This window comes from Canis lupus, chromosome 20 (assembly GCF_003254725.2).
Source record: "Canis lupus dingo isolate Sandy chromosome 20, ASM325472v2, whole genome shotgun sequence".
Classification (NCBI taxonomy): domain Eukaryota; kingdom Metazoa; phylum Chordata; class Mammalia; order Carnivora; family Canidae; genus Canis; species Canis lupus.
This window is the reverse complement of record NC_064262.1, coordinates 22,725,972-22,749,409: the sequence shown is the minus strand read 5'-3', so window position 1 is coordinate 22,749,409 and position 23,438 is coordinate 22,725,972. Positions and strand designations below refer to the sequence as shown.

General features: G+C 38.8%; 1 protein-coding gene across 7 annotated transcripts in view; it reads right to left on the bottom strand.

The window, feature by feature from the left end:
• The window catches only part of FRMD4B (FERM domain containing 4B), a 321,458-nt gene that overhangs the window by 26,881 nt on the left and 271,139 nt on the right, over positions 1 to 23,438 (bottom strand). For all 7 annotated transcript variants that reach the window (XM_049097558.1, XM_049097557.1, XM_049097560.1 and 4 more), the window contains 4 exons: positions 13,975 to 14,058; positions 12,096 to 12,161; positions 9,615 to 9,672; positions 8,212 to 8,298 (listed from right to left, as the gene is read on the bottom strand). In XM_049097558.1, coding sequence (XP_048953515.1) covers positions 8,212 to 8,298; positions 9,615 to 9,672; positions 12,096 to 12,161; positions 13,975 to 14,058 — 295 coding nt within the window. The remainder of the gene's footprint in view (positions 1 to 8,211; positions 8,299 to 9,614; positions 9,673 to 12,095; positions 12,162 to 13,974; positions 14,059 to 23,438) is intronic.

Genomic DNA, 23,438 nt, shown 5'->3' with positions numbered 1-23,438 from the left:
CACAGGCAAGGGGAGACCTCCCAGGGGAAAAAGAGAATAAGGGAAAGCTTTGGACAGAAAGAATCAAACTGCCTTTTGAATCTTAACAATTCAAAATTAGATGTCACCCAAAAGTGTAACACCAGGCAAGGATGGGAAAAGCATGATCAGAAGCTCTTTTTTTTTTTTTTAATAGCACTGTAATATAGGTTAATCATTTAACTGCAAGTTCACCTGGAAATGACTAAATTTGGGATAGTCTCCGCTGTAGTGTATGACTGTACATCAAACAATGACTCATATTGGGTGATCCCCTGCTGTAACTTGAAGCAAAACCAAATCACTATATTACTGATCTATTTCTTTTTCCATTTTTTAAAAAAGTTATACTTGATGAATATACTGTTAGTATGCATGATTAAGCTGGGGATATGTTTTGCCTTCTGGAGTCCCACAAAGACAGAATTCTGCAGGCTTGTGGGCTTTTAGAAAGCCAAACTGACCATCTTCTATCCAGCCATCCTTCTATCCACCAAATGCTTATGTGACTGAAAGTCTGCCCAACAACCCTACGGGGAGTTACTACTTAGAGCCTCATTTTGTAAGACAGACAACTGAGGCTCAGAGAGATTTACATAAATTGTCCAAGGTCACAAACCTAAATGGGGGGAGATCTGTTAGTCACATTCAGGCATAACCAGGCTCCCAAAACCCCAGTGCCTAAGCAAAACACACCATCCTGCCTCTACTATCTGGGAAGAGGACTCACTGGACATTGGTTATGTTAACAAAAACGGAGTAATTCTCAGATCAACCTCATGGGGAAAAAAAATAACCCAGAATTATGACAGCCATTGGCAGAAGAGGGCTCAGGGACCCTCAAATGTCACTCACACTAGTGGTTCTCAACCAGTGATGATTTCCTCCGTACTCTCATCCACAACCCTTGGGCCATTTGGTGATATCTGGAGACATTTGTGGGTATCACACTGCAGGGATGGGTGCTACAAGCATCTGCTGGGTAGAAGCCAGGGACACTGCTGAATATCATGCCATACTCAGGACAAAATTATCTGGCTCCAAATGTCAACAGTGCAGAGACTGACAAAGCCTGACTCAGAGGATAATTTTTGGTGATACACCTATGCTTTGATAGGTAGAGTGTGTTGATGTAGAAGATGAAATGTTTCCTCTAAAATAACGAACACTGGGGTCCTATTTTTCTCAGTTAGGTAACCCCTTTAGGAAGAAATGGCTGTTCAGATTTTCTAAATGCAACTGTTATCCACTAGAGGCCATGCTAATAGTGTCAGGTGTGCTGAACAAAAATTTTATAACATACCCAAATGGGACACACCCAGGTAGCAAAAATTACATTTTGAGGTGTGATAGCATAACCTTCCAACAAGGAGTACAATATTCTGAGTATTTTAGAAAAAGTTTAGATAAAGAAGCTTTGGGCATCAGGAATGCCTAGTATAAAATTCTGATTGTCCAACAGGATTGCAATCTCCCCAGATTCCTGTGGCCGAATCTCTAACCTCCCAGGGCTGACCTAATGACTTCCCATCAATATGGGCAATAGAGTGCTCACCCAATGTGTATGAGGTAACCCCACTGCTCAGGGGCACCTGCATGGCCCTTTTGGACATTACAACTGGCGTCTTTTCTCATAGCTTGGTAACTAAGCCCAGTTATTAAATATTTCAATAAAACCCTAACTTTGGATATAATTCTGTCTTTCCAGATGGGTGGTCAGATCCTTAAGGACAGGGACTTGGTTTTTTTCCTTAAACAGAATAAAGAATTTAAAGTACTAGCTCAGGGTCCTTGTAAACAGCATGGGCTCAATACATTTTTTTGTTGTTGCTGTTAAAATAACCCCCAAACTGGGTACACTGTACTCTCTACTCTCTTGTTCGAAATTTATTCCCTAAGGATGAGTGCATTAAAACCAAACCAATCTTTAGTCGTAAGTACAAAGCAAAGAACCTTTTACTGTTTTTTTTTTTTTTTTGCACCTTCCTAGAACATTTTTTTCACAATGCAAAAACCAATTTATTAGTTGGTTTTCTCAGCATTTGGATGAGTCAATCCTTTAAAAGCGCTATCTTTCATTTCTCTGTGCCAACAATTCAGCCATTTGGTAAATGCCTAGAAATAAAAACTAACAGATTAAATAATGAAATTGAATGGTTTTGCCTGTACAGCAGCCACTTCCTCTTCTTCAAACATCATCTTCTGTTTCTATAGAGAAAACCCTCAGCCTTTAAGCTCTAGCTACAATGATCCCCTCTCAGTTTTATGATGAGCCTACCTCCGTCCCATCAGCATACGCTCTTCTCCGACGAGAAGGTGCCAACCCATTCTGCATGGCCAGATTCCTTCTCACCCTTCAGGATCCAGCTTAAATGTCACCTTTCTCAATGGCCTTCCATGAACCCACTGAGTGTTCCACACTCATCACATTATTGCTCCTCCATTTTGTTTCCATCAGAAGCTATTCAAAATTTGTCATCATGTTTTATTTCTCTGCTCACTCATTAGTTTCTCACTAACCATCCCCCTGAAAGACTTCAGAGGAAATAAACACAATGTGGCAGAAACTACTTATCACCCTCAGGATCTTTTTTCCCTCCTTCTTTTAGTAACAGAACACTCTGAGTTATGGCTTTGCCCATGGCCACCCACCTAAAGACTACCCTTCCCAGCCTCCCTTGCAATTAGATTTTATGACTAATCAGGCTGTTTGCCTTGAATTCTTTCCATCTGCTTGCCAGTTGTGAAATGGAAATGGAGACTCACCAATGCCCAACCGATTCTTTGAGAGCTCCCTATCTTAGAAGAACTGCTTAAAATCCTGTGATTAGCTTACAGGAAGGGAAGAAAAACAAATCTATGGTGTTCTATAGATTAGAATAAGATGTGAAGGAAAAAAAAGTATCTACTCGGTAAAAGAATTCACTAACCCACTGGATCCTCACAATGATCTTTGAGGTAGATAAGGCAGACAGAATTGTTGGAATTTGAAAGTTGAGGAAATAAAGACCCAGAAACACTGAGTGACAGCTCCAGGTCAGCCAACCGGTAAGTAGGAGTGCAGGACTGGTTCTTATTTCAAACCCATGCTGTAGGATTTGAGCTCTCCTCCCAGCGACTCTGCAGAAGGCTTTAACAATCAGATTGATTATTGGTGTGGCTGGAGCTTAATTATACACTTTACAAACAGGATGGACCGGTCTCTAGTTGACATTCTGTAACTCCATTCTTTTGTTTCACACCATACTTTATTATGTACTGACGTAGAAAGTGTGACTGGACAGCAAATGTTCCTTCTTCTCCTGCAGCTAAGTGCATCCAGAATTTAAGCAGTGTTAGAAGGAGCATCCCTATCCAGCTCCCTGGTAATGTGGCAGCAGGGGGGAAAAACTGGAGTGGTGAGAAATGTCAAGATGGCTGGCTTAGAAAAGTAAGCAAGCAGCTGAGTTTAAATGAAATGGACCCCTTATTTTTAGGACAAAGAAACAGGAAGACTTTTGTCCTTGTGACTTAATTCATTTGGCTCTAGGCATTTGGGAATTCCAAGAAAAATCAGTTAACAGAAGTTAAGAACCCTTTCCCCACCCTGAAATGCCCCCGGGTGATGATGCAAATCACAAGACTTTGTTAGCAGTTATAATGCACAAAGATACTAATCTTGAAAGATATTTTATCCCACTAAGGTCTGAGGATGACATTTTGGCTGGCATGCCTTTTTTATTTTTATTTTTATTTATTTATTTATTTTTTTGGCATGCCTTTTTTATTTCGCTCATCTGACAGAGTCTGGTTTTCCCAGGTCAAATAATTTGCTGGGGGGGAGGTACAAATCAGTCATGACATATATCAATACTTCACTTAGCCAATGACCCACCCTACCTCTTTGTGAAGAAATGTCATTTTTCCTTGAAATACTGAACAAACAACAAAAACCTATTAGGAACACAAGCTTGCTTTTTTTTTTTAATGTAAAATTTCACTGTTTTTAAGTTCCATTGTCCTACAATTTGAAATTAAGTTGAGTTCTGGTATGTTTTCACATTCCATAAGAGTTTGCAATGACACATTTTATGCATAAAGGGAGAATTAAAAAGAAAAAAAACCTTCCTGTGATCTCAATTTTTAATACTCTGAATTTTTGTGGTTTGTTACTCAGAATTTTAAATTTCTTTTAATTTGCATCATGCCTTAGGGCATCATGGTTAATAAACTGGCACAGAGTGCTTATAAGAGTCTATGAAAACATGATATCTGAGTGTCAACTCTTAGACTGCTAAGGCTACGAGTCTAGCAATGTTGGGCTCTTCTCTAACCCTGAGGATTTCTCATACCTTTTTAAATTGTCTTTATCTGTCACTACCAATGAACAACAACCAGTTGCGGAGTGATAACTGTGTAACAGGCACGGTGGTGAATATAATCTCATGTAATTCTTGCAAATACCCTGCGCCATTGGTGGCATTACCATGGTGCAGATAAATAAACTGAGTTTAAAGAGAGATGAAACAACATGCCCAAGGTCACACAGCAAATGGACACCAAGGACAGGCTTTGGGTTGCTTCCCGAATTCTTGCTCTCCATCATTATACTACATAGCCTGGAAACAACTCGGCAAAAGCCTTATGGCCAAAATACACGAAGAGCACTTGCTGGATGCTATGGCAGGTACAACCAACACAGTTCCTCACATTCATAGGCTCCAACTAATAGACAGTACATGGAAAGGACCGAAAGCTCCAACTTGTGGGTCTCGGACCAACCTTTTTTCAAAATAGCCTTTGGTATTAGTCTCTCTTATTATTGGCAAATCTTCCTCTTCTGGCCTGTTTTTAAGCCACATAATTATAACCCAGTAAGCAGTTCAAGAGGCTCAGCATCTCCAAGGCCTCCCATTCCAGCCTTTGTTTCAGAGTTTGCCAATCTGACCTTCAATCCTGCTCGGCCACTGGTAACTTGTTGAGTACATAAACCATGCAAACAGCTGAAGCATGATTCTCCTTTTTACAAGTTAATGCTCACAGCCCTTTAAATTATGGCTTCTTTCATTTGTACCAACTGGGCCAGGGCAGTGACTTGTAGAACATCCTCCCTCCAATTAAACCCGTAGGTTGTTTGGCCATGGAAAAATAAACAATGGAAGCAAAATCCATTGTTGTATTTTAAAGAAGGAGGAGGAAGTAAACAGTGGTACAGCGTGAACACCTGCAAAAATAAGCAAGAAAGAGAAGACAAGGCAGGGATAACACAAGATGGCCTGTTTTATGGTCCTATTTGAATTGAATAAGGCACGTCTTGAAAATGAAAGAGAAAACTCTGTCAATCAAAAAAAAGAGTGTCTTCTGATCCTTGTCTAAACTCTGGGATGAACAAGCAAGCCTGATTGTGATCAGTGTCAAACAATATTGACCAATTCCTATGAAACTGTGAATGTAAAGAAAGGGCTGTGAGTCATGAGCAATGGCGAGGAAATTAGTTGCAGTATATACTGCGCAGATTCTGATTCACCATTATTTTGGGAGAAAGCCTGGTCGTTTTTAGCAAGTACATTTATATTCTGCAGGATTCTCAATTTCATGAAGCCATGATAGCTAAGAGATGACTTGTGAGTCGATTTAAGTTATTACATGCGAGATTCAGCAAAACCAGTGAGACTCCTAAATGTTATTTCTTAAAGTAAAATGTGGGGGAGAAATAAATTACCAAAAATATTAATATAAGTTGAGGTCTACCTCAAGAAAACATGATAAGCAGCAATTTTGTTTTATTAAATAGATAAACTAGAGAATAGTTATATGCCTTGACTGGGATTCATTATGTTCCTTCCCCCTGCCATGGACCCCCATTATGGTTAACAACCATAATGTCATCTAAGCGAATCAGTTAAATGAATTCTGTGTTTCCACATAATGGATACTGGGCAGCTAGAGTGAAAAGAGATGTGTTTATAAAGTAATCTGGAGAAATAGGATATGGTATGATATAGTGCACACAGAAAGATTTCTCTCTCTGAAAAGCCTAGGATAGACACTGACAAAGATTCAATGAACCAGTATCATTCTCTTGACAGTGATTATCGAGGGGAAGGGATGGGGATTGCATAAGGACTTCCTGCCCTAACTGATATGTTTCTGTTTCTTTGTTTTTACATTGGCTATGTATAACTTTTGGTTAAAAAAAAACTATAAAGAAAAAGGATTTTGAAAAAAAATTGTATGCCCATCATTTCTAACATTATTTACTAGAAATTAGGCAAATTTTCAAGTATGAACAACATTATTCATATTCCTCCTGGAAATTAAGTAAGTAGACCTTACTTCAAATGATTTTGGTCACAGGGCTTAGAAAGACACAATATTATTATATGATTACTACATGTGGTCTTACTGTCTCACACACAGATGGATATTAGTTGTGAAATGATGTTTCATCATTCTTAATAATAATTTCCAGGGGAATCTGGTGCCTTAGCTGGGTAAACATCTGCCTTTGGCTTAGGTCATGGTCCAGAGGTCCCTGGTTTGAGCTCTGCATGGGGCTCCCTGCTCAGTGGAGAGCCTGCTTCTCCCTCTCCCTTGGCTCCTCCCCCCACTTGTGCTCTCTCTCACTTTCTCGTTCACTCTGTCTCAAATAAATAAATAAATAAAATCTTAAAAAGAAATAATTTCCAATAAGAAGCCTCAATGCCCAGCTAGCCTGCCTCTAGGACGATAGGATTGCCATTGGAAGAGGGCGAGCGCTGGGCCACCCCTTTGTGTTGCCTGTGTCAGCTTCACAATCATAAAATGAGGAGAAAAGATGAACTTAATTATTTTAACTCAAAGAAAGATTGTGAGCATTGATAGAAGCTGGGAAAAACACACAGAAGATGAAGAACACTGTGGTATGATTACAAGGGCCACTTTATGATGAATATGGCTATTTTTCTAATAGACATTAAAGCATAAGACAGATGGAAATGATAGGAGTTATTCAAGGCTGCGATGTCGGGGTGTGATAACACATGGTCTGCTATTATAGGTCATTGTTTCACTGCCATGACTCCCGGCGATGGCAGCAGAGCACAGGGAGGGTGGCAAAAACCAACCAGGGCAGCCTGCATAAGCCATTGTGTCATTATAAGACACAGCAGGCCAGTGCAAGCGGGTGGCTATGTGGACTCATCCATTCTCATATGGGTGAAAATGTATTATATGTCTGTGTTTGGATCAAGAGAAAGAGCTTCACAGCCAAAGTTCAAATTGAAAATAACGTAATTTATTAGCTCTGGAAAACCCAAACCTGATAGAGTGTGACCTTTAACAAACAGCCCATAACTTATTCTTCTCTTGAAAAAGCAGACATGTTTAGTGTGGAAAATTGTGAACCAAAGATAAGTGAAAACAGCAGCAATAGTAAAAAGGTCAGTCATAACTGTATTACTGAGCCGGAACAGGCACCAAAGATCCTGGTTTATGTCTTCACAATTCATCCACCTGTGTATCCATCCAGTGTCAGTAAGCATATGTTTGCAAATGTATGTACGTATATATGCAATTTATATATAAATATATTTTAACATTATACATAATTATGTATATAAATAAATATTTCATGCCTATATAACATATATAAAATTTGGAAAACAAATGTCATCATCTTTTTCATATGATGTTAAAATAGAAATATAATTGTATGCATTTATTTTATTTTTTATTTTTTAAAAATATTGTTATTTATTTATTTGACACAGAGAGAGAGAGAGAGAGAGAGAGAGAGCGCACAAGTAGGCAGAGCAGCAGGGAGAGGGAGAGAGAGAAGCAGGGGCTCCACTGAGCAGAGAGCGCAACATGGGGCTGGATCCCAGGACCCTGGGATCATGACCTGAGGTGAAGGCAGACACTTAACTGACTGAGCCACCCAGGTGCCCCAAATTGTATGCATCTATAAATGAAGTTAGGATCCACATCCTTAGAGTTAAATCTTTGTGCAAAACTTTATTTCCTTAGAATAAATGATCAGATGTGGAATTGCTGTGTAAAGGGTACATAAATTATTTGTAAAAAGTATTTTTCACTTGACCTGAGCCTTCTCCGAACCTATGGCTTCACCAGTCAAAGTTACTTGTCTGAGACTATTTGGTGCCCATTAAAGTAATGTTGCCAAATCCAGAATACCTCAAGTTCTCCAAAATGTCTAAAATGATTCACACTTACTTTCCGAGGTTTTACTTTATCTTGCAAATCATACTGGCCGATTCCTTTATAGCTGATTCCAAGCCACCAAGGAAGTCCTTGTTTATCCTGGAAGACAGAAAGCATGAGAACCAAGTCCTAACTGTTTAACAAATATCAGCAAGTGAAAATAAAGCTATCTTGGTAAACAAAACATTACTTAAAAACCTAACTTGTTATTAAAATGCCTTCAAATAAGATCTGAAAGTTAAAAAACAGACCAATACCATTAATGCCATAAAAAAGAATGAACCATTACTGCCTTTTTTTTTTTTTTTTAACCATTACTGTCTTGACTAAACAGTTGGAGAGAAGAAGTAAAAAGTAAAATTAATCCCCAGTATAAAGCCAGTTATCCATTGGGGGAAAAAAAAAGAAAGAAAGAAGAAAAAAACTCTCTATTCTTTTGATTAATAACCAGCTATAATAGAGAAGTTTCCAAAGAATTACAAAGATGAGAAAAGTGACTCCAAATCTGAGGTTTATAATCCATTTAACAATGAACATGGGAATACTGAAAAGCTCTTTTAGAGAACTGTATGATTCAATGGCAGGATGTTTGAATCATCACTTTGAGGTACATATTTAGGCTTAAACATATGCAAATAAACTAAGAATCATGAAAAGCTAAAGTTGAATTGGTACATACTTTCAATACAAGGTGTCCTTATTATGTAAGTATTTATTATTTAGCCCCCCCATTCTGAATTGTAAATACTATCATAACTTGAAAAGTCACTCCAGATTAATCAATGGTAACATTATTCCTTTCAAACAAGACTCCCTTCTTTTTTTTTTTTTTTTTTTTCAAGACTCCCTTCTTAATGGTGCTTTATCCTTTACTATCTCAAAATATTTCTTAATCAATCTCTCTCTGCTTGAAAATACTTCACAAATATGGAGCATACCAATTGAAAATTGGTATTGTAAATCCTGCAAAAATTTGAGAATTTTATGAAGCTCTTAAAATGACAGTGGCAAGTGTATGATTCTCATATAAAGGCACTGTCAAGTGAGTACTTCATAGCATTAGACAGGTGAACAATTGGGGAAGAGAAATAGCAGCAAAAACAAGTAAAAGGAACAGATGTACCAAAAGAGAGTAATTTGTGTATGTTAGGATTAATAGCTGTTTTGGGAAAACATCTGAATGTAACAAGTATTTTTCAAAAATAACAAACTTGCTAATTTGCTACAAATAACAAGATATAATCAGGCCTTTATTTTTTTTTTAAGAAAATCAATCATATTTTAAATGTTGAAAATTATAGAGACAATTTGCATACATATAATATTAATTTATGTAATTTCAGAAGTTGCTGCCACTCACTAACTCATAAACTAAGATGGGCATTATGAAAGTTTTGTTATGCAAAAGTATTTACCTTTACAGCATAATAATGGACTCCATACGTGGGTAGAGCTTCTACTATTTTCATATACCTATGAAAAATGAATATATATTACAATCTCTTAATAAATTAGAGGACCGTTTTGGGAAAAGTGAGGTATAGAAACATAATTTGTGGGGTACCTGGGTAGTTCAGTTAAGTGCCTGATTCTTGATTTCAGCTTAGGTCATGATCTCAGGATCCTGAGATCCAGCCTGTATAGGGCTCTGTGCTCAGCAGGGAGTCTCTGCCTAAGATTCTCTCTCCCTCTCCCTTTGCCCTTCCACCCCACTCATGCACTCTTTCTCTCAAATAAATAAATAAGTCTTAAAAAAAAAAAGAAAAAGAAGAGAAATGCAATTTGTATCTACTTTTCTCATTACTACATGGCTAATGTCTTTGACTAGAGTAGAAATAGAATACTCCATTCTTACCCAAATGTTAGGAAGTTGCTAACAAAACTTCAATTTCAGAAAGCTACAAGAAACGTCTTTTTCTACACATTAAGATTTCTATGGCTTAAAAACATACTGTACTGTATCATCAACCCAAATTAGAAGTATTTTTTTTTAAACTAAATACTTAATGATACAAAGCAATGAGAATCAACTTTGGGTCATGCTCATAACAAGTAAAAAATCAAGCAATTGTGGAGCGTCTGGCTGGCTCAGTCAGTAGAGCACATAGTTCTTGATCTTGAGTTGTGAGCTGGAACTCCATGTTGGGTGTAGAAATTACATATATACATATGTACATAAATAGTTAAAAAAAATAAAGTGGTTCCATTACTGATTGTGGTAAATTCTTTGAAACGTATACTTAACTCTTAAGTCTAAATTCTAAGAAACAGGTACCAAAAAAGGATGAATTTTATTTATATCAATCTCATTTTAAAATATATGCCCCTCAAAATAAAAATTAAGACAATGATTTCTCCATCTACTCCATTTACTAATTCTAAGTCAACAAGTATTTATTGTGTATTTCTAAGGTTTTATGGTGTGAAATAGTGTATAACTTCCCCTCTGCTCACAAAGAATTGAGATTCCTCTCTAGCATGAGTGAACTTTTTAATGACATTTTGAATATCAGTTGCTCTGGGGTTTGTAATCAATAATTTGATGCTTTTTAAAAAAGCAAATGACCTATATGTAGATGAATATAAGAGGTTAGGTAAATGTCCCAACAGCAAGCAGCAAGTACCCTGCACCACCAAGGTTCTAACAAAGTGAGTTGGATTCCCTAGTCTAGAGTCTTAACCACCAAGTTAGTCTCTTATTTGGAACCACAACAGTAATAATCAAGGGAAGTAAAAGGCCTCTGCATCTAAACAAGGATACTTCATAACATGCTCATTAGCCTTACCTAACATCCTTCAGGGATGTTACCACCCACTACCCTCCCAAAAAATAGTCAGTTAAAATGTCAAGGATTTAACTTCAGAATTGCCCATTTTTTATTTCTGCCTTAAAGACCACAGAAGGTGTGTTGTGATAAAAAGGAGATTAGTGCAAGATGTAGAGGTGTGAGGGAAATCTATACACTAACCAGGGGAAAGGCCATGTCTAAGTCCTTATTTCAGTTCTCACATGCTTTAAGCTATACTCAGCAGGTATTTAAGAACATCTTTGGCTGTAAGAGTCATTCTACAATTACTAAAGCAATGATGCTATATTAATTTTTATAATTTTAAAATTACAAAATTATAAATGTAGTTCTTATAATTTTAAAAATTTAATGTAGCTTGTGAACTACTGTTAATAAATAGAAGGTGGGGGGCCTCGGTGGCTCAGTTGGTTAAGCCTGTGACGCTTGGTTTCAGCTCAGGACATGATTTCAGGGCCCTGGGATTGAGTCCCACAACAGGGCTCCTCGCTAATTTTAATAAATCTTAAAAAAATATATAAATAAATGGATGGTAACTCTGTAAGTCTAAAATGCAGAAATATATCGCTCTGGTCTGTTCTTGGCAGCAAGAAGACACAGATTATTTAACACCAACACTGTATGCTCCACTCAAAGTAGAGGCACAAACCAGGCAACCAAAGATGACCTCCAGATAGGTTTTGTTTGGCTTGCATTGTAACAACATTTTCTTAAAATTACTTTGCAGTGCTTAAAATTGGATTTTAAAAATCAGAATTTCCAGCTTTTCTTAGAAAATATCAGATCTTACAGCTTTAGGCTTGATTTCTGAAGCAGAATCACCTTGCCTCTACCCAGGGCAATAGATCTCCAGTTTACCTCAGTCCCCATCATTCCCTATTGCCCTATACCTGGCCTAGATTTCTCAGTTTTGCAACCTGCCTAGCACTGGCAGGTATCTGAATTGATGACATCAACTATGGAATGACCCAAGGCATTTTATAATTCATAGCAAGGCAATTCTAACCAAATGAGAGATGATATATACACAAACCACACAACAGAAGACATTAAAATTCTATGTAAGCAAAAGAAAAGACAGATACTTACTGAACCACAGCTTGACCTCGAGTCAGACCTTTGATTTTCAAATAATGCTCAATTACCCTGTCCTCACTGTAAAACAAGGAAATGAGAAATATGGCAGTGTACAATTAAATGAGGTACAGACTCAATTTCAAGATGCTCAGGTGGCTTGTTGAGAAACTTGAGAAAAAAGGCCTTTACCAACTTGTTTGAAAGACAGAAGCTTGGCCGACTTTCTTTTCTGTAGGACATGGATTCCTGAACCTCAGATATTTGACTCCCTCATCATGATTTGCTATTTGTATTTTATATGATATATGACATATATTGATATTTTTAAAAGATTTATTGGAAATGGAGAAATAATATCAGTTTGTCAAATGAAAAACAAGTATTTTGTTTTCTGTAACTGAATGAGATATAATAGGTGCTAAATAGTGTTATCAAATGTTAATTAGTGAGCCTTGCTAGAGAAATTAAAAGGCTTAAAAAAAGAGATCAGCAAGTGTTCGGTATTAAAGACATTTTCCTTAAACTATCCACAAGTCTGAGTCTGGTGTATAATCCAAAATGCTGTTCTTTTGTCACTCGCTACCTGGGGACACACTGCTTTCGGAGAAAACCCTTCATACTGGCCCAGCATAAAACTTGTTAACTGGAGGGGCACCTGGCTGGCTCAGTTGGTAGAACATGCGATGCTTGATTTTGGGCTTGTGAGTTAGAGCCCCAAGTTTGGGGTAGAGATTCCTCAGTAAAAAGTTAAAAGAACTTGTTGACTAGAAAGGCAACTCACTCAGCGACTGTACCCTACTTTCAGACAGCTGTTGTATCTCAAGTATAACCCAGAAGGGTAAATGTTTTTATCTCTACACAACCAGTAATCAGTGGTAAATGGTCTTTGTTTGTTTTTTCTTAAGAAACTATCACTTAGCAATAATTTGTTTAGAAGATTCCAGACTCAGGAAGAAATGCAGTCTCAGGACTCACTTTCACTCTTTCTGCACATTTCATCTTCCCTATAAAACTATTCATGTTGGATATTTACTTTGTAATCTGTTTTTCAGTGGAAAGGAAAACTACCTTCAGGATTCAGAGCCATAAATCAAGGAAGCTATGTAACTAAGTCAAAGGGAGAAAAATACTTTTCTAGGAAAAATACTGTATGGAAAATGGGTACTATGGATTCATTAAAATATAAACAAATAGAATGACTTAAAATATACAACAATTTTTGGCTATGGAAGAAACCAATGATCAGTCAGGTCATTTCTGGCCATTAACAAAACCTCTATCCAAGGAAGTCTGTATTTTATAGCATGTATACTGCACTCCACTAGATTAAAGCCACATTCCACAGTGGCAGTACATGTATTGAGCATTATGTTCACTTAAAAGCACACTCTAGGGATCCCTGGGTGGCGCAGCGGTTTGATGCCTGCCTTTGGCCCAGGGCACAATCCTGGAGACCCGGGATCGAATCCAACGTCAGGCTTCCAGTGCATGGAGCCTGCTTCTCCCTCTGCCTGTGTCTCTGCTTCTCTCTCTCTCTCTCTCTCTGTGTGTGTGTGTGACTATCATAAATAAATAAATAAAATAAAATGTGCTGTTTAAAAAAATAATAATTAAAAAAAAAAAGCACACTCTACAGACCTTTTACGTATGTGAATGAGAAGGCACGCAGCCACTCTTCACAAATGACTATAGTCTTAGTACGATGATCTCCAGTAAGCTTTGACAAGACCCTTTCATGGAAAGGTCCAAGGTCTACTCACAGTCACTCTGATGCATGTGATGGGCAATTTAATATTATCTTCACTTATATTTCTTTTAATTTCTTGAAAAGCATGCACTTCTCAATGGAGGCTATGATAACAGGGTTATCTGTTGTCTTGCTTTGGCTTACCAGTAAGCAAGGGATGGATGCTCCTGGAGCGTTTTGGTTGGAAAGGCTGGTAGAGTCTTTAAATCTTTTCTGGCATTTTCATCACTGAAAAGAAGAGTAATACAGTAATGTCAGCCACCATTACCTAAAATATCATGCAAGCCAATCACAAGAGGAAATCTGATAAATAACTACAGTACACTGGGCTCTATCAAAATGTTGTCAGGACACACATATGGCTATGGATTCAATTAGAGATAGCTGCCAACTGAACCCCTCGAAGTCATTTGATATTTTGAAGTTTTTAGAAATATTTACATAATTAAAATAACAGTATTCAGTTACCATAATCCCATTTTCCTTACCCTCCTGCTAAACTTGCAGCCATTTTCATCGGATATTTCCTATGTGTATATATATTCTATTACATAATTATGGATACTCCATTTTCACACAGCATTCTTCAAATTTTGTTATAAACCTTCTCTATGCTCCTTTAGCATCCTCATAATGACCTTTAGCAGCTATATAATATTGTTGGAATATTGGTTATCATAAAACCACTTGTAGTATCACCAATTTTTCATAATAGATATCAATTCAATAAAAAAGTTTATAAAGGGGTGCCTGGGTGGCTCAGTTGGTTAAGCCTCTGCCTTCAGCTCAGGTCATGATCCCAGGGTCCTAAGATTAAGCCCCATGTGAGGCTCCCTGCTCAGCCAAGAGTCTGCTTCTTTCTCTCCCTCCGCCTCTCCCTGCTGCTTGTGTGCATGCACATTCTCTCTCTTAAAAAAATAAGATATTTTTTAAAAAAAAGATTTTATTTATTTATTCATGAGAGACACAGAGAGGCATAGGGAGAGGGAGAAGCAGGCTCCCCACAGGGAACCTGATGCGGGACTTGATCCCAGATCCCAGAATCACGCCCTGAGCCCAAGGCAGATGCTCAGCTGCTGAGCCACCCAGGCATCCCAAAAATAAAATCTTTTTTAAAAAGTGTATATACATAGACCTTTCTATGACTTCTTTCTTATTTCCTTACTACTCTCTGAAATAAAACAGATCAATTTGGCCATCTGTAAAAATCACTTGAATAGAAGATGTCTGAAAACATGTTTCTAATGAAACCCAAGTTATTGTTCAAATAGCATTAAGTAAACTAAAAATGTACCTTGTGTAAGGTTGGCTATTATCACATTATAAAATGGTAAAATCCTAGTTATCAAAAGAGAACGGTATGGGGGCTCCTGGCTGGCTCAGTCAGTAGAATATATGACTCTTGATCTTGGGATTGTGAGTTTGATCCCCACATTGGGTGTATAGAGGTTACTTAAGGAAAATTTTAAAAAGAAAAGAGAGGGGTGTAACAGAACTTAACAGAAGGAAGAACAGGTAATATGACCCAGTCACAGCTTCCTACATAGTATGAGAGAAAATAGTCTCAAAAACTGCCCCCAGTATTTAAGGAGGTAGTCTATGAGAAAACAGACATGACTTTCTGGTCCATTAGAGCCTAGGATAAGTATATAAAGAGCTACTCAAAATCCTGACCAAACCGGTGTCCATCAAACTTTCTATTGCTTCATATCTTTACCTGACCTATCCTTTGTTGAGTGTCAGGCACCATGCGACATACTTTATTTTTTAAAGATTTATTTATTTATTTGGGAGAGAGAGAGAGCATGGGGCAGAGGGAGGGACAGAGAGAAAGGGAAAGAGAGAATCTCAAGCAGACTCCATGCTGAGCATGAAGCCTGACTTGAGGCTCCATCTCATGACCCTGAGATCATGACCTGAGCTGAAATCAAGAGTTGGACACTTAACCAACTGAGCCACTCAGGAGCCCCCATGCAACACACTTTTTAGGTATTATTTACCTGATATAAGTCTCATCACAACTCTTTCCATGTGGAAGGTACTATTATTACATATGCTTTATAGGCAAGAGAGGTTTCCAGAGGCTAAGACACTTGCTCAAAGTCTCACAGCCACTATGTAGTGAAGCTAAAAGGCAAACCCAGTCTGCTTGGCTTTAAAGGATAAGACCATAACCTGATTCCCAACAGACTCTCAGAGCAATGTCCCAAAGAGCCAACATGCACATTCTCATCTTTGGCAAGGCAGAGCTCCCCTTCATCCTTACCTGCTAGTTACAAATGAAAACACTGCACCAATTAGTTTCAAGAGCCGTCATTTATGCATTTTCACATTAGCTTTCCTGGGGTTTACCCCAGTGTTCACATTGAAAGAGATGAACCCTCCAACTGCAGAACCAAACACTCAATCTAAGGTGAATATCCTCCCAAAACATTCATTCAGCACTCACAGATCAATTGTTACAGATTAATCTGGGAAACCAAGCATGGCCTGTAGACAGGTTTTATCTGACCCACATCGTATTGCGTGTATTAGAAGCTGCTCACTCCTGTCACCAGATCAGGGTTGGTGTAAGTGGTTCTCCTTTAACATTTACAGCGGTTTATTTAGTATTTGGTTTTACCATCATGTTTCCTGACCATGCTACAGGGCAACCAAGTGAACCCACTGAGCAAACTGTACATATACTTATGGTCTTTCAGTAAGAACAGAGAGAGTTGAGTGTCACCTAGCTTAGAGACACTATGATTTGTACCTGTCAACATTATATTTCAGAATGAAGGTTGTGGCCCTTTCTAAAGGGGAAAGACCCAGCTTTAAAAATTACTACAGGAAATAAAAAGTCACTTGGCTCATGTTCTTACATAAGGATAAATCTCTCTATTCATTTGAAATCTAAGCAGTATGGCTTAACCACATTGACAATCTTGGAAAACAGGTTTGGGCTTCCTGAAAACCAAAATACACCACAATCCAATTTATTCATATTAAAGGTCATCTGTCAACTCCCAGTAATGATATTTATTTTTCTTAAATAATTTCTTTCATGCTCTGTCCTTCAAATCTCATTTCCTTTTCAAAGATGTTGGCTTGTGAGTTTTTTATGAAGGGCAAATACATGTACATATTCTAAAATGAGAGGCTAAGGACAACACCTTTTGTTATTAATCATCACCACCAATTACATATGGATTGTCATCTTCTGGGTCCATGTGAACTATAGGCTATGTTCCAAGAACTCAGCCCAGCACTCAGTTACCTCTTTGGATTGTAGTTAATTTTGTGGTGTTCTTTTAGCAAGTATGTATTAGTATATACTGCACACCTAGTATGTAAAAAAGAGAGAGGGAAGGGAGAGAAGTAAGAGAGGGATTTTATCTACCACTCTATTCAATAAACTTGTGGCTGAGAATAAATGGGAAGTTATTACGGCCCTTTAAGAAGGTTTTAGGTCCTGTGACCTCAAAGCACCAGCATCTCACAACACTGAAATTTTTCTAGCATTTAAGCATTCGATACATGTTTGCTAAACCCCAGCAACTTACATGTAGTGCCTCACTAAAGAAACAGCTATGAAAAAAAAAAAAAAAAGAAACAGCTATGTGTTTCAGCAGAAGAAAAAATACTCCCTGTGCGGAATTTATTGAAAAATAAACCCTGGTCTTTGATATGTCATCTTTTCAAGGAATTTCTTTTCTTTTCTTTTCTTTTCTTTTTTTTTTAAGATTTATTAATTTATCTTAGCGAAGTGGGGAGGGGCAGAGGCAGAGGGAGAAAGTATTTCACTCAGATTCCCTGTGAGCTCAGAGCCTGACATGGGGCTCAATCCCAGGACCCTGAGATCATGATCTGAGCTGAAATCAACAGCTGGCCACCCACCCACTGAGCCACCCAGGCACCCTTCAAAGAACTGTCAAGAGTAATTTTAACTATACAATGTTCCCCCCTTATCCAGGGAGATATGTTCCCAGACCCCCAGTGGATATCTGAAACCATAGATAGTACCAAATCCTATACACTATGTTTTTTTCCTATATAAAAATACCCATGATAAAATTTAATTTGTAAATTAGGCATAATAAGAGACTAAAAGCAATAATAATAAAATAGAACAAATAAAAAATGCACTGTAATAAAGGTTATGTAAAATTTTAAAATATTGCCTCCACCAAGAAACAAACAAAACAAAAATAAAAACGGAAACACTATGCAAGCCATATAAAACATACCGGAGACCATCACTATCACTTTGCAATTTGTGATATAAGCTATTAGTACAGAATGGATAGGGAGATGCCTTCTGAGCTCCTCAATTTGGTTTCCAGTTTTAAAAAAATGTATTAACAGAGCAAATTATCACTAGAGCAACAATAAAAGAGATACATAAGTGATTCTGACAAACGTAGAATCTGGACCATCCCAAGTGATTATACTCTCAGGAAAGAACAAAGCCTTATTTCTTTGTATTAGTAAAGGTTCCTGTTGTCCTTTCACATTTAGTCATTTGTGCTGTTGCAAAAATGTCTTTTCTTTGTGAATATAACATCACTTTCCCGTAAAACCCCATTTAATAGTCCATTTCTAACAAGCCACCACAGATATTGAGATAATTGAGCTGTGGACATTAGCTATAAACATTAAAAGAGAGAGTCCCAGAAAGACCCGAAGATGGCTGAGACAGGCAACCTAGCAGAAAAATGGGTTAAACTTTTCAATAAACAGTGCACAGAAGTAGAAATCTGATGACTGACAGAATCAAGTGTTCAGCTTCACAAGGACTCAGGGAAACACAAATTAAACCCTCAGGGAACCACCACTACGTATCAGACTGCCAAACTTAAAACTCTGACAATACCTAGTCTACTTTAGGATGTAGGGCAGCAGATACTCCCATCCATTGCTAGGGGGAATGTTAATTGGTATGATCATTTTGGAAATTTGCATACCCTATACACAGAAATCCTATCTTAGGTATGTCCCTAGAGACATTTACACAAAAGAATAAGTTTTATAGCAGCATTGTTCACAAGAAACAAATAAGACAGGGTTGGAATGGGGGGCGGGTACAATTAAATGGTTTGATGTGTATTAAGGAGGGCATTTTTTTAAAAAAGATTATTTATTTGAGACAGAGAGAGAGAGAGAAACAAGCAGAGAGAGAAGCAGGCTCCATGCAGGGAGCCTGACGTGGGACTCGATCCCGGGTCTCCAGGATCACGCCCCGGGCGGAAGGCAGCGCTAAACCGCTAGGCCACTGGGGCTGCCCTAAGGAGGGCACTTGTGATGAGCATTGGGTATTATATGTAAGTGATGAATCACTAAATTTTCCTCCTAAAATCAATATTACGTTATATGTTAACTGGGATCCCTGGGTGGCGCAGCGGTTTGGCGCCTGCCTTTGGCCCAGGGCGCGATCCTAGAGACCTGGGATCGAATCCCACATCGGGCTCCTGGTGCATGGAGCCTGCTTCTCCCTCTGCCTCTCTCTCTCTCTGTGACTATCATAAAAAATTAAAAAAAAAAAGATATATATATGTTAACCAACTAGAATTTAAATAAAAATTTGAAACAAATAAAGCCCAAGACAAATAAAGGATACAACCCAAATATCTCCTAACAATAGGAATGATAGAATTGCAGTGTATTCAAACAATGGAATATCACACAGCAAAGAAAATACACTATAGCTTCACACAATATGATGAAATTCGCAAATAGTAAGCAAAGAAGCAAGACCCAAAATAATGTATACCTCACAATCTTATGTTCCTTTTTTTTTTTTTCAATCTTATGTTCTAAAATAAGCAAAATAGGGGCACCCGGGTGGCTCAGTAGGTTTAGTGTCTGCCTTTGGCTTGGCTCATGATCTCTGGGTCCTGGGATTAAGCCCCACACTGGGTTCCCTGCTCAGTGAGGAGTCTGCTTCCCTTATGCCCCTCCTCCCCGTTTGGGGTGCTCTCTCTCTCAAATAAATAAAATCTTAAAAAATAAAATAAGCAAAATGAAACTAGAGATTCATATTTAGGTGATAAAAGTAGAAAGCAAAACAAGGAAATATAGTACCATAGAGTCAGAGTACCTTCGGGGAAAGAGGATTTTACTGAAGGGGGGGAAGAGCACAGTCCACAGCAGGGTGGGGTGGGGTCCTGCCTGGCGACATTCCTCCGTGGGTGTAGGTATGTAGCTGTGCATTCTCTGATTTGTTCTTTAAACCAAACATATATGTTTTATGCATTCTTCTGTGTGATATACTCCCCATCAGAAATGAAATCAAATGTGGCTAGTGGGTGGAAGTAAGGTGTGTAGAGGAAGGCTGCTCATTGCGCTCTAGAGGGGAAGAGCTGCATCTCTAAAGCAAGAGGTTATAACTTACTAACCAAAAAGTGAACGCACGACGGTGTTACAAACACTGGTGCATTATTCTAAGGTTAATCCTGATCATTTTCAGAGTTTAGGACCAAGGATTTCACGTCTGAGTGGATTGACAGTAGATGAGTGCTTCTTTGTTCACCCTCTGAAGAACTTAGCCCCGGAATTTGCAGGGGAGCCTGAGGCCACGAGGATCCCCTGAGCTTGCAGAGGCAGCCAGGTCTGGCTTCAGCACAGATGGGCCCCTCCCAGCCAGCAGGCAGGCAGGCAGGCAGACAGGCAGACAGACAGGCAGACAGCGCAGGGCAGGAGGCTGGGTGTATATGAATCAGGAGCAACCTCAGAATCCAGAGGGAGGTGAGCAGTCCTGGATGGAGACGTCTCTGCCTTTCCCCAGCACTAAATGCACTCACCCTGATGCATTTAGTGCTGACCCTAATGGCAATGGAAGTGTTATTTTAAAGATGCACTTGACCAGAATCGCCAAGAGGGGCAGATTTCTCCAGCTTCTGGCTAGAGTGAATACCCATAAATCTACAAGACTTGCTACATCTTGGTAACTAAATCAGGAACTAACTTTTCTTCATCTCTCAGCAGGAAATCATCTGTCACATTGAAGAACATGCTTGTGCTTCACCTGATGATCTGGGGAGAACCCCTCCATTAGGTATTCCAGATTCCTATTCTGACAGCTTTTTAAAAGGATGCAACCCATGACCCACCATTTTGCCCTGCAACTACTTTCCAGGCGATGATTCCCTCTGGCATTCTCAGGCCCCCTTTTTTGGGCTGTTGTTTTTCTTCACTGACCTCAGAAGCCCTGGAGGAATGTGCCAACCTCACTCATTTTTGAGAAAGCCACATGGTTGGCAAAACGGAGGCCACCCTTTGTGTGTGCGGGAGCACTTGTGTGGAAACAGCCACCCCCAGCAAATGTGTGCACCTGTTTGTGGCTAATTGGGAACATGCTCACAGTGACAACCAGCCACCTGCCATTCTGAGGCTGGAGCACAGGCAATTAGCAAACTGTGGGTGCCAGTGCTTCCCAGAGCAGACCAATCACTGAGGTCCCTTGATGATGGTAGCTGCGTATGCCTGGTGTGGGGGCATCCCTAGGTTTCTAGGACACTTTGAAAAAAAAGCCCAACCCCCAAACTTCCCTTTTCTTTTCGAGGCTAAAGCTCTTTCTTACCTGAAATCCAAAGCAAAAGTGCCTAAAAGGCACATGTTAAAAGTAATGACCCAATAGAAATGTTTGTGGAAACCTTATTACACAAAGAAATAAACTAAGCTATTTAAAAAGTAACTTAGGACTGCTGGGGTCTTTTTACCCATATATAACTCAGAACCCATTTTCTTTCTTTTTTTTTCTTTAAGATTTTATTTATTTAATCATGAGAGACACAGAAAGAGAGACAGAGAGGCAGAGGCACAGTCAGAGGGAGAAGCAGGCTCCATGCAGGGAGCCTGACATGGGACTTGATCCCGGGTCTCCAGGATCATGCCCTGGACTGAAGGCGGCGCTAAACCGCTGAGCCACTGGGGCTGCCCAAAACCCATTTTCATAAAAATGTATACACAGGGAAGCCTGGCTGGTTTAGTTGGCAGAGCATGTGACTCTTGATCTTGAGGTCTTGAGCCCCATATTGGGCATAGAAATTACTTAAAAAAATACATACATACATACATACTTATTGAGTAGGTACAATATATTGCTTAAAAATATATATGTAAATGTAAAAATGCTATAGTTAATGCCTGTTTGAACACTCAAGATAAAGTCTACCATAGCCCAAATATAATCAGAAATTAAATAAAGGGGAGAAAAAAGAAATTAAATAAAAGGGTATGAAAAGGGACATCGGGGGACTTGGGCAAGTTGTCAGCGCTGGGAGCTCTATCTAATGCTGTGCTCCATGCAAACTAAAGATTTGCAGTTATTAGGAATTGTGCTAATTAGAAACATTTGCCAGTCTCCTGGCATGGCCCTGTAGAGAGACCCTGGTGATAAGCCACTTCCTTATCTAAGTTTGCTAGAAAAATCCACTCCACTGAAGGACTGGGACATGGTAATGATCATACTAGTTTACAGAAAGTATATTTAATGTCTGTTAAATGGTGCAGGTGCCAACTCACCTACTAAAACATTCGTGTTGGATCCAGTATTTAAGGATGACAGCTTGCTTCACCATGTCATTATTAAAAGGATCTTGCTTACTGTATATAAAGATGAATTTCCTTGACCAATCTACTGATGGCTTAACACTCCATGATTACCAGTTTACTCAGAGTGGTTTTTTCACTGGCTGGAAATCAAATCACCCTGTTTTTTCACTGGCTGGCTTCAAATCACCCTGTTTCAATTTTTAAAAAATCACATTTTCTCTCAGTTATCTGGGAACTTGGGTTTCCATGATTAGAGTCTAGTTTATTAGCTCCTTGACTTAATAACCAGAGAGTTGTAACCATAAATTTCTTTCTACTAATTCCTAGATGAGGAGATAGGAAAGGTGACAAGCGTAAAATTATCACATCACAGTCCCCTGCCCTGCAGAATCAGAATTATCTCAGAACTTGTTAGAAATGCAAATTCGTGGGGCCTACCCAGGACCTACTGAATCAGAAAAGGGCTCAAAGGGGGACCCAGGAATCTGTCTCACAAACGACTTTGAGAAGCACTGCAATGTAATAATAGAATACACACATCATGCAAAACCAGGAGATTTCCAAAAAAGAGGCAGTAATCAACCATTTAAAATTGAAAAGAAGGTCCAGGAGGCTGAGGACAGTCTAGGGGGTTAGTTTCAGGAAACCCTAGGGGACTGACCCAACACTGATGCCAAGTGAACCTGTCATTCCGCCCCCCAAAAGGAATGCTTCCAGTAACAGCATTATTAGGTGGCAGAGCTTGGGAGAAAGCCTCTCTCTATAGGTGTACTATGCTATTATCACCAGCTCCCCCATTTCACAGATGGGAAAACTGAAATTTAAGAGAGATTAATTTAAACTCACACAGTAAGAAAGTAGCAGATGTGACTCCAAACCTGTGCTTTACCCACTTTGCCTAACTCCTCCAGATTCCGACAAGCGGGGGAAGGGGAGAAAGAGGAGAAAGAGGAGACTCAGCTTAATTTGGGGCTTCAGAAGTTATAAACATGGTGGCCATGGACTGGTTCTATGACAGTAGTAGTTGCTTGGGTGAGGACAGGTAGCTTTTTAAAACTAGATTAATCTGGATT